This window comes from Vicugna pacos, chromosome 9, assembly GCF_048564905.1.
Source record: "Vicugna pacos chromosome 9, VicPac4, whole genome shotgun sequence".
Lineage (NCBI taxonomy): Eukaryota > Metazoa > Chordata > Mammalia > Artiodactyla > Camelidae > Vicugna > Vicugna pacos.
In genome coordinates, this window is record NC_132995.1 from 8,282,550 (window position 1) to 8,293,294 (window position 10,745).

The 10,745-nt window shown below is 56.4% G+C and overlaps 1 protein-coding gene across 1 annotated transcript; it reads left to right on the top strand.

Moving 5' to 3' along the window:
- The first annotated feature begins 6,239 nt into the window (after positions 1-6,239).
- PTGIR (prostaglandin I2 receptor) lies at positions 6,240-10,745 on the top strand. Its single transcript, XM_006208531.4, has 3 exons — positions 6,240-6,297; positions 6,593-7,472; positions 8,525-10,745. The coding sequence occupies exons 2-3, from the start codon at positions 6,705-6,707 to the stop codon at positions 8,909-8,911; spliced, it is 1,155 nt and encodes a 384-aa protein (XP_006208593.1). The 5' UTR covers positions 6,240-6,297; positions 6,593-6,704; the 3' UTR covers positions 8,912-10,745.

Genomic DNA, 10,745 nt, shown 5'->3' on the forward strand with positions numbered 1-10,745 from the left:
GTGGTGCCTGTGCTTTCGGGGAAACTGAGATACGCGTGGAGCTTGGGGCCACCGTCTGGGAGCCTGTGTCCCTTCTCATGTCTTCTAAGTGTGTGTGGAGTGTCGGGGTGGGGTATTGGGTGTGTGAATGGGGATGGGGTACCCTGGATATGAGCACTCTGAGCTCTGGCCTCAAAAGAATGTTCCACGATCCTGAATTTATTTAATCGTCCCAACAGCCCCAGCTGGCTACTTGTATGACATGCATTTTACAGATGAGGAAACTGAGCCAAAGGAGGTCCCTTACTCAAAGTCACAAGCTAGGAGATAACGGGGTGAAGTCTGGACTCCGGCACCCCCTGAACCTCTAAGTTGGCATCCCTTCTCTCCTCCTGCCTGGTTTGGAGGTTCTTTGAATCCCCAGTGTCCACCTTTCTCATTCCCTGAATGATTCACCTCCCTTTTTTCACATCTGATCCTCCCTGCCACAGGCCCACCTCTGTCCTGAAGCATTGAACTTTTTCTCTGTTCTTATTCATTTTTCCAAACACTCCTGGCTCTGTGCTGGATGAAAGTGGGGACACAGCCACGACTGAGACAGCCCTGGCCCTAGGCTCCTGGGGCTCGGAATCCAGTGAGGGAAACAGACCTGTCCCCAGATAGTGATAATTCAGAGTGGGCAGGGCTGGGATGGGAGAGTTCAGAGAGAGTGCTTGACTCAGCTTGAGGGTCAGGAAGGGCTTCCTGGAGGGGGAGGACATCTGAGATGGGATGTGACATGGTGGTAATAAAACTTGGGGACCCAGAGAAGAAAGAAGTGTGGCTACAGGGAGGGAGAGGAGACAAATTAGTGTGTACATTCCTTCCTTCAACAATTATTTTCTTTGTTCTGGGGACATGGGTGACTGTGGCAGCCCTGCTTCCTGTCCTGTTTTCCCACATCATACACAGGTGGTCTGCATGACATATAGCCTGCAGTTAAATAGGAGTACTTGACTACTTGACATAAAAATTCATGTTTCTGGCTTCTTCCAGATTGGAAGGTCTGGGTGACCTCAGACCTGTCCAACCCCGCAGGGTGACCAGAGCTGTGAGATGGGCCCCGGGCTTTCCAGCTTGCCAAAGTCCCCACCAAACCCTATTGTCACCTGGTTAAGGAGGCTGAGGATTAGTTGCTATTTATCACAGCTGTGCCAGGGGCTTCTTACAGTGGAATGAAGAGAAAGGTGAAATATCTTGAACCTGTGTCTCTGCTGAAAATAAAGAATGCAGACTGAGTGAATGCAGATTTGGTTAATTACTTTTCCTGGTTGGTCTGAGGGTCCACTGAGCTTACGACCCCTTCTCTCTCCTTGCTCCCTCTTGTCTTGGGCCTGCACCCCTGGATCTGTGTGGAAATGGCTCACTGGGCCTCCCCTCCCCAGAGCGGGGCTGTGCCTTTGTTCTGGCAAGTGCCCCATTATTTGCACTGGATTAGGGTCCCCTGGGCTCCAACTCTGAGCTTCCTGTTGAATTGAGGCAGGAGAAGCTGTAATTACATCTCCCTCCTGCCTCCCACCTCTCAGTTGGCTCCGGCCTGGTTGCATCATGTCTGTGGGAGCCCCTGGGGAGTTGGGGGACAGAGAGAGCCAAGGATGAGCTGTGGGGGGCAGGAGGAGGGATGCTGCAAGGGAAGTTGTCAGAAAGATTCCAGAATTTCAGAGATCCAGCATCCTTGCATCTTAGAACCCTGAAATACCAAGGAATCTAGAATCCCTGGACCTCAGAGGGCTGGGACTCTGCAGTCTGGAACCCCATGGGGCCAGGATGCTGGGGTCCTGCCCCATTGTCCAGCTAGGATTCTGGAGTCCAGAACTTCAGGAGTATAAGGTTTTCTTGAGCCTGGACTGTTGGGATTTAGACTCTTTCAGCCCTGGGATCTTAGAGCTGGTCTTGAGGAACGGAAGCTGGAGAGAAGCAAATGGGACTGGCCGGCCTGGTGGGTGACAAGGGGTGGGAGGAAATGTCTGCCTGGAGGAGGAAGGGGGCTGGGTGAGCGTGCACTCAGACTGAGGCTGGGAGGGAGCAGAAGCCAGAAGGGACAGAGCAGGTCCCTGGTGACCAGCCTCCAAACTGGCTTAATCTCATTAGCGGATATGACTCTGCAGCACCAGCTTCTGGTTACCCGCTGCTCTTTCCTGCCACCCCCAGCTGGGGTCAGACCCAGGCTGGAGTCAGCAGAGAGGTGGACCCCTGGGGAAATGCTTGCTCCCAGCAGTTCCCTCCCCCTTCACCCCAAACCCTAGGGCTGGGGGCTGCCCCCCCAGCTGTCTTCCCTCCACACCCCAGTGCTCAGGAGTTGGGTTTCACAAGTCCCATCTCTCTTAATTCTCATGGTAGCCCTTGAAAGGGCTCCACTTACCCCCATTTTCCAGACACAGAAAACTGGCACAAAGAGGTGATGTCACCTGGCCAGTTGGGGCTTGAGGTCAGAGTGGGAGGAGCCAAAGGATGACTATTCAGGAGGGGCTGGAGGTGTTGAAGGACAGAAATGAGGGTATCCTAGGTGAAGGGCATAGCCCAGGCAAAGGCAGGGCAGAGTTGACAGAGAAGGGACACCAGGAGCAGGCGAGGGAAGCTCACTTCCACCACTGGCTGTGTGACTCTAGGAAAATGACTTCCCCTATCGAAGCCCTGATGGTCTTCATCACATAGCTGCCTTGCCCTTGTTGGGATGCTGCATGAAGGCTAGAGACGGAATTCACCTTGCCTCCAGGAAGCCCTCAAATCGCTGTTGGGGTTGTTATTCGTTCAAGGAGCCCTCATCCACTCAAGGTGTGCAGAGGGCTGGGGGTGCAGAGGGGCTCAGAGGGCACCACCCAATGGCCAGAGCGAGGCAAGGGCCATTTTGGTGTGGAGAAAAGGGAGGTGGGCAGAGAAAACTGGCCTCCAGCTGCAGGGGGCTGGGACCTGTTAAGGAGGAATGGGTCAGGATGGATAAACAGCGGCTTTTCACAGCAGGGAGTGGGCACAGATGACAGGAAGGCCTGGCAGGCATGAGCAGCTGGTGGCGCATGTGTGGGATATGAGGTGGGGCCATCTTCCTCCCAAGGCAGGATCAGGACGGAAACCAGGGAGTCAGCAGAGGGTCAGGCCCAGGGCAGGCTGGCATCTTATGTCAGCAGCACATCCAGATGCAGGCCTGGGCTGGTGGTTGGAGGCACTGGCTGGCAGGCCATCCAGGTCCCATTTCCGGGCCTGCTTGGTACTTGCCCTCTTGAGGACACCCACGCAGATGGAATGACTCAGCAGAGGGCCTGCCCAGACTCCAGTTAGAACCTTCCACTCCCATCACAGGTCGCAGGCCACTTGGGACCATGCCCCACTGGATGGTGCCCTCCCAGCCCCTCTGCACCCCCAGCCCTCCAAACACCTTGAATGGATGAGGGCTCCTTGTTGGGGTTATTCAACAACCCCAACAGCAATTTGAGGGCTTCCTGGAGGCAGGCAGGGTCAATTTTATCTCTAACCTTCACATAACATCCCAACAAGGGCAAGGCAGTCACGTGATGAAGACTATCAGGGCTTTGACAGGGGAAGTCATTTTCCCAGCGTCACACGGCCAGTGGCTGGTGAGTGGTGGATGTGAGCTTCCAGACCCACTCTCTTTCCACTGCACCGGGCCACCCCTCCACATACAGACACATGTGGGCAGTCACAGCCCCAAAGAAACACGTGGGCCCCCAACAGACGCACGAACACACCAATAGATACAGATGCACAAAGAGACTTAAGAGGAAAGAATGACCACCCACTGGCATACACACACACCCACACACACACACATGCTCATCATGCTAACACGATGCTCACTTAGGTCACGCAAACCCACATCTGAAGTTCACACATCCGCAGGCCCTAGCCTACCCCATCCTGGGTGCCCATTTCCCCGCCCTCTGGTGCTGTATGTCCATTTCCAGTCACCTCTGGGCTGTCCTGCCTCTTCTGTTCACCGCCCCAGGGTCCCTCTGGGGAAGAGGCCCGCGTCCTGTTCCTAGCGGTGTGCGGCAGGGGGAAGGTGCTGACTCACCCTCCCAGAGCTGTTCCTTCCCCCAGCTCTTCCCAGCCCTGGAAGCCACCCCACCCCCTAGCCCAGCCAAGTCAGGGTGACCTTTCACCCCAGGGCACCTGGGTGGAAGCAGAACCCTTGGTGACCCCTGCAGTGGGCTCGGCCCATGGGAAGGAGGCTGAGGGGGTGGAATCCCCAGAAGGTGAGAGTGTCCAGCACTGGCATGGACCCCGGGACCCTTAGTTTTCTCATAAAGAATGAGTAAGAGTCACCACCTCTCTGACCTGTTCTGGAACACAGAATCAATGTCAGGGTTGCAAGGGCTCCCAGCCCCCGGGGGCAAAGGTGGGGCAACTGAGGCCTTGTGTGTGTGGGGGGAAAGGTGCATGTCTGAAGCCCCGCTAGGCTCGTGAGCAGCACACCCAGCACGGACTTCCTCAGTGCTTTACAGTGCCTGGTGGGGACAGGAAGCCAGTGGGAGGGAGGCTCTGGGAACCAGAGCTCCCCGCCCCCTACACACCCTAGCAACTCCCCTGATGCTGAGACAGGACGCAAGCCTGCCAGGCGTCATCATTCATTAATATGATAGAACTTCCTGAGTTCCCTCTGGTCTGCCTGGGGACTGCAGAGCATGAGGGGGAGACCACGTGGTCAGGAGGCCTGAGATCCTCACACAGGCAGCCCCCAGAGCATGGCTGAGTGGTCGTTCTCGGAATACTTGGTGTGGCTGGAGCTGGGGCATCCATCCTGGTGGAAGCTGGCAATGCCAGCTGGGCATGACTGATAGGGAGACGGGAAAGGTGAGAGGATGAGGGAATTGTGGTCATGAGAGAGGAGCATGGGTATGGAGAGGGAAAGCCTAAAGCTGCCCAATGTCCATCCCTTGGGGTTGGGAGCATTCTTCCTGGCCTTGGATGTGATCCAACATCAGCACAGGCTCTCTCCTTGGTATAAAGAGGGCTCTGGGATGGGTCACTGGCCATGGTCAGCCATCAGGCCCAGGAAGCCGATATCACCCCAATAGACAGATGAGGAAACTGAGGTCCACTGGCTTCCCACCCTGGCCTGGGACCATCATACACCAAGGAGGTGGTCAAATTGGGACAGAAACTCCAGTCAAATGGAGTGAGACCCTGACTTCGTAATCTCTGCACTTAAACTGCCTTCCTGAAACCTAATGGGTGTCTGAGAGGGTCTCCAAGTTCTCATCTGAGACTTAGGGGCGGGGAGGCCACATGGGAAGCCATAGACTCAGAAGGAACAAGGGTCGGTAACCTCTGTGCTGGCAGCTGGGAAATACAGGTCAGCCACACTGGCCGGAGGGTAGTGGCCATGTGGCTAGGGGTATGTTTGTGGAGGGGTGGGAAAAATTAAAGAACAGTGATGTTGGAGCCCTGGACGGCTGTCTGTGGCCAAAATATTATTCTTTGAAGTCGAGGTCACAAGAGCTTGGCCTGGAGCCTGGGAGTGCTGGGGTGAGAGGCAAGAGGGCCGGATGGGGCTCCCCTTCAAAAAGCAAGTCCTGGGGATGCTGTTCCCTACCAGGGGATGCCAAATCCCTCTTTCCTCACCTCACTCCCTTCCCAGGGCTCTGCCAGGTGGGTAAGCGTGAGAGCTGGGAGCCCAAGGACTGGCATTTTTTCTTGGGCAAAGCCACCTCTTCCCCCAGGCTTGTGGAACAAGTGAATTGTGTCCAGGGAACAGAAATCTCAGTTGTGCCTGGAAAACACTACATCAGGGAGGAATTTCCTGGTCATTTCTCAATCCCTGGGCAATGTCCTAACCCTGGGGTCTGTGCCTAGAATAGATGCCAGAGGCCACCCCAGACAGCTTTACGGACTGGTCGGCTGTGTCCCTCAGGTCCTGTCTTGGTCCCCACTGGTGAGGGAGTATGATGACTCAGGTGATCTCCACCCTGGGCCACTGGGTGATTCTGGGAAGGGAGGAGGGCGGCAGAGATCTGAGTGTGGGGAGGTGGCAGGTGGTTCAGGACACAGGGAGGGGAGGCAGAGGCGAGAGATGGATGAACTGGGCAAGGGGGATGGAGGGAGAGCGCCAGGGAAGGCGGGAGGGCGCCAAGGGGCCTCTGGAGAAAGCAGGGGGGAGGGAAGGCGGGGCAGAGAGGAAATGAAAAACCCGGGGCTAGATGGGTGGGGAGGGAGGGAGAGGGAGGGAAGTAGGGAGAAGCTGACACACTGAGACGGACCCAGAGAGCAAGACTCCAGAGAAGGAGCAAGGGGACAGAGGAGGGAGAAAGAGAGACTGCAGAGGTGCGGTGAGGAGGGGTTGGGAAAGCCGAAATGCAGAGAAGAGGGTAGTGGGCTGTGAGTGGGGAGAGAGAGAGAGAGGGAGGGAGAGGCAGAGGGGCTGGACAAGGGAGCGAACAGAGACAGAGAAGAAAAGAACTAGGGACGCAGAGAGGGACGGAACAGAGAGACAGATGTGACCAAGGAAAGAAGTAGGGGAGATCAAGACTGGAGAAGGCAGAGGGGAGAGAAATAGACAGAAATAGACGCACATACCAGAACTGCAGTTTGACTGAGACACCGCCTACCCCTACCCCAGCTGCAACGAGGACCCAAGAGGGCGGTGGTGGGAGTCACAGGGGCAGACCGGGCTCCTCCTCCCCCTACTCCAACCCCGGGGACCCTTCCAGTCCCGGCCGCAGAGGCTGGGGATGGCGGATTCGTGCCGGAACCTCACGTACGTGCAGGACTCGGCGGGCCCGGCCACCAGCACCCTGATGTTTGTGGCGGGCGTGGTGGGCAACGGGCTGGCGCTGGGCATTTTGGGGGCGCGACGGCGATCACGCCCCTCGGCTTTCGCGGTGCTGGTCACTGGGCTGGCGGTCACTGACCTGCTGGGCACGTGCTTCCTGAGCCCGGCGGTGTTCGTGGCCTACGCCCGCAACAGCTCACTGCTGGGCCTGGCCCTGGGCCGCCCGACGCTGTGCGACGCCTTCGCCTTCGCCATGACCTTCTTCGGCCTGGCCTCCACGCTCATCCTCTTCGCCATGGCCGTGGAGCGCTGCCTGGCCCTCAGCCACCCCTACCTCTACGCCCAGCTGGACGGGCCGCGCCGCGCCCGCCTGGCGCTGCCGGCCATCTACGCCTTCTGCACCGTCTTCTGCTCGCTGCCCCTGCTGGGCCTGGGCCAACACCAGCAGTACTGCCCGGGAAGCTGGTGCTTCATCCGCATGCGCTCGGCCGAGCTGGGTGGCTGTGCCTTCTCTCTGGCCTATGCCAGCCTCGTGGCCCTGCTAGTGGCCGCCATCATCCTCTGCAACGGCTCCGTCACCCTCAGCCTCTGCCGCATGTACCGCCAGCAGAGGCGCCACCAGGGTTCGCTGGTCCCAGGTCCCCGGACTGGCGAGGATGAAGTTGATCACCTGATTCTGCTGGCCCTCATGACCGGCATCATGACTGTGTGCTCCCTGCCTCTCACGGTGAGTCCCCTCTGCAGCTCGGGTGGGCAGTGGGGAGCAGGGTAGGTTCTGGCTCTGTCCTCCATCAGTTGTGCCCGTTTCACAGATGGGGAAACTGAGGCTTAAAGAGGTCAGAGGCTTTGTCCAGGGTCAGACAACTCCAGACTTTCCTGAGAAGTCTCTCCCCACTTGCTTCTGCCCCCGTTTGATTCTTCCTGACCCTTGTCTCCCCGCTTTCTCATCTTTAGTCCATCCCCTCCAATTCAATCCCCCACCAACCTCCCCTACCCCTGCAGCGATAATAAGGTCACCATTCACTGAGCACTTGCTCTCTGTCCACCCTCAATGGTTTAGAAATGATTTAGATATTCTTTCTCCCATAATTTCCAGAATGACCTTATACATCCATTCCACCAGCATTTAGCAAGAAATGGGGACAAATTTCCTGTCATTTTACAGGTGAAGGGTGAAGATGTCTCTTGCCCATGATTTCACAGAAGCAGGTCTGAACCCTGCGCTCCTCTGATTCGAGTCTGATCTCCCCACGACTGACCACAGTCCGCACTTCCCCATCCAGCCCCATCCATGTATCTTCCCTTGGAATCTCCTGGCCCCGCCCCTTTCCTGTAGGAACTCTTGACCTGCCTCTCCCAAATTGTGGCAGGGCCAGCCCTGGTACCCTGGTATCCAGTTATCCTGTCTTTGCTCTGGGCCTCGTTTTCTCTTCCTGGAAAATGCAAGCCCTGGGCTAGGTTTGAGGGTCAGCAAACCTTTTGGGGGTTATGGATGACTCAGAGACTGGACGCACGCAGGCACAGCCCTGGGACTCGGCCCCAACGCCCCATCTCTTTCCTTCTAGGGCTCTGCTGTATGTTTCCTGGGGCTTTCTCTCCCTCTGCTCCCAGGATGCACTTGGTACTTGGTTTTCATCTTATTTCCTTCCCTTTCCGACAGGCCACCCCCACCCCATTTCTGCCAGTGTGCAAGTGAGGGGAGGGGAGCAAGAGTGGGGAGAGGCGTGTGGGTGGGGGCAGACTCCTGGGTGCTTCTTGATGCCATCCTCTTGTCCTCAGATCCGTGGCTTCACCCAGGCCATTGCCCCAGACAGCAGTGAGACGTGGGACCTCCGCGCCTTCCGCTTCAATGCCTTCAACCCCATCCTCGACCCCTGGGTCTTCATCATTTTCCGCAAGGCTGTCTTCCAGCGGCTCAAGTTCTGGTTCTGTTGTCTGGCCCTGAGGCCTGCTCAAGATCCCTCACAGGCAGCCGTCTCCCAGCCTGCCTTGGGAAGGAAGGACTCAAGGGCCCCCACGACTCTCGGTGGGAAGGAGGGGAGCTGGGTGCCTTTGTCAGCTTGGGGTGAGGGGCAGGGGCCACCCTTGCCAGCTGCACAGCCATTCAGCAGCACCGTGGGAATGCCGTCCAAAGTGGGGTCCGAGGCTGCCTGCTCCCTCTGCTGACATCTGCCCCATGATCTTCTGCCCTGTCTTCCGGGAGCAGGAGCCAGAAATTCAGGGACATGACTGATGGCTGCAAGTGAATAAGCCAAGAGATGGATCCTGGAGTCCTGCCTGCCAGAACCCTGACCCCCTGGATTCAGGGGGTGATCAGCTGCTATTTCTCCTCCTTCAGGGTGGTCATGATGTGGGAGAGGGATAGGGAACAATAAAAAGAACAGTTCTCTCAAAATATCCAGTGGCCTGGCCAGCCTGGACTGGCCCTCGTTAGCCCATCCATCTCACTGTCTAAATATTTAGAAGGCAGAACAGTTCCCAGCAGCTTCTGTGTGCTCAGGTCTGCTCTGGTTAGAGTTCTGGCTCTGATCCTCATTCATTCAAGGTGCCCTGGTCACCCACTCCCACTCCCCTGGGGGAGTGGCTGCCCTCCCCCAGCCCACTCCCAGAGCCACCCTTTCTCCGCCTCCTGGGTACCAGGGATTCCCTGACAAGCTCCCTCCTCCTCTTTCTTCTGATTCCCCATCGGACTGGGGAGCCCTGTTCCCCCAAGGGGAGCTGGGAGGAAAGGGAAACTGTTGCATTGTGGGTGACAACACTGGACAGCTGCCTGGGAAAGGAAACTACATGGCTTGGTGGGTTGCAAGATGTGGCTGGTGGGGCCATGGGTGGCCGGGGAGCTGGAGAAGCTGGAGGATGATTGAGTGGGAGGTATGGAACCCAGGGATGGCCCAAGAACTCAGACCTAAGTCCTGTGTCTGTCCCTGAATAAATAGCTGCCTCCTCATAGAGCCTGACCTCACCTCCTGTGTTCTTGGAGCCCTCACAAAAATCTCATTCATTCATTCAACAAATAGTGGGTGCTGACTCTACCAGGCGTAGGGGACTCAGACCAGTCTCAGCCCTACCCTGGATTCCTCGGGGGATTTCTAGCCTTCAGTCTCCCCTTCTGACTGCTGGGGTGATTTCCAGCCACCCACACCTCCCACTTCTCCTTGCCATCCCCTGCCCTCAGGCACAGAGTCAAGGGTTTTCGGGAGTGAGCGAGGTAAAGGAAGACTTGCTTCTTCAGGTGGTTGGTGAGTGGTAGAGAAAGGGAAAGCCCCCAGACTCCTCCCAGCCCCAATTCCCCTTTCTCACTTGCTTCAGGGTTAAAACAAGAAATCTGCCCCTGGGGACAGGCAGAGAAGTAGGTGAGGCTCTAGCTCCCTGTAAAGACAATAGCAGAGGCTAAAGTGAGTCCTTCTCCACTGCAAGGCTGGAATCAAAGTCCAGAGAGGGCCTTGGTCACACATCGCCAGGTCACACAGCGAGGAGAAAGCGCAGCCTGCCGGGTGGAGCTGGTCTATCTTTGTGTTTCCTTGACCCAGATCACTGTGGGGCAGGTGAATTTTCCTTCCTGTGACTTGGTCTCCTGTTGCTTAGAATGGTGATCAGAATTTCATGCTTAGTTTACGAGGTTGCGCCAAGGATGAAACGATTCCCCTGGAAAGCAGTGTGGCGCAGGGCCCAGGGTAAAGCCCACGAAACGTGTTACTGTTATTGCCCTTGTTGTTGTGACTGTGTCTTTGGCATCTGGGCAAAAGTGATTTGAAAACAAAACAACACCTTTCTCCATTGTTTCGACATTTTGTTTCCCTTCCAGTCACTATGTTTCATTTGAAGGGGTGTCTGCAAGAACTGAAAATAGGTCAAGATGACTGCTTCATGGGCATGGGGTTTCCTTTTGGGGTGATGAAAATGTTCTGGAACTAGATAGTGGTGGTTCACAGCATTGTGCATGGACTAAGTGTCACTGACTTGTACCCTTTAAAATGGTTGAAATGGTAAATTTTATGTT

Bases quoted from the DNA above. Each gene is read 5' to 3' on its own strand.
- PTGIR (XM_006208531.4), top strand. From the start codon at position 6,705: ATGGCGGATTCGTGCCGGAACCTCACGTACGTGCAGGACTCGGCGGGC. The intron at 7,473-8,524 runs GTGAGTCCCCTC...TCTTGTCCTCAG, and splicing joins TGTGCTCCCTGCCTCTCACG to ATCCGTGGCTTCACCCAGGC.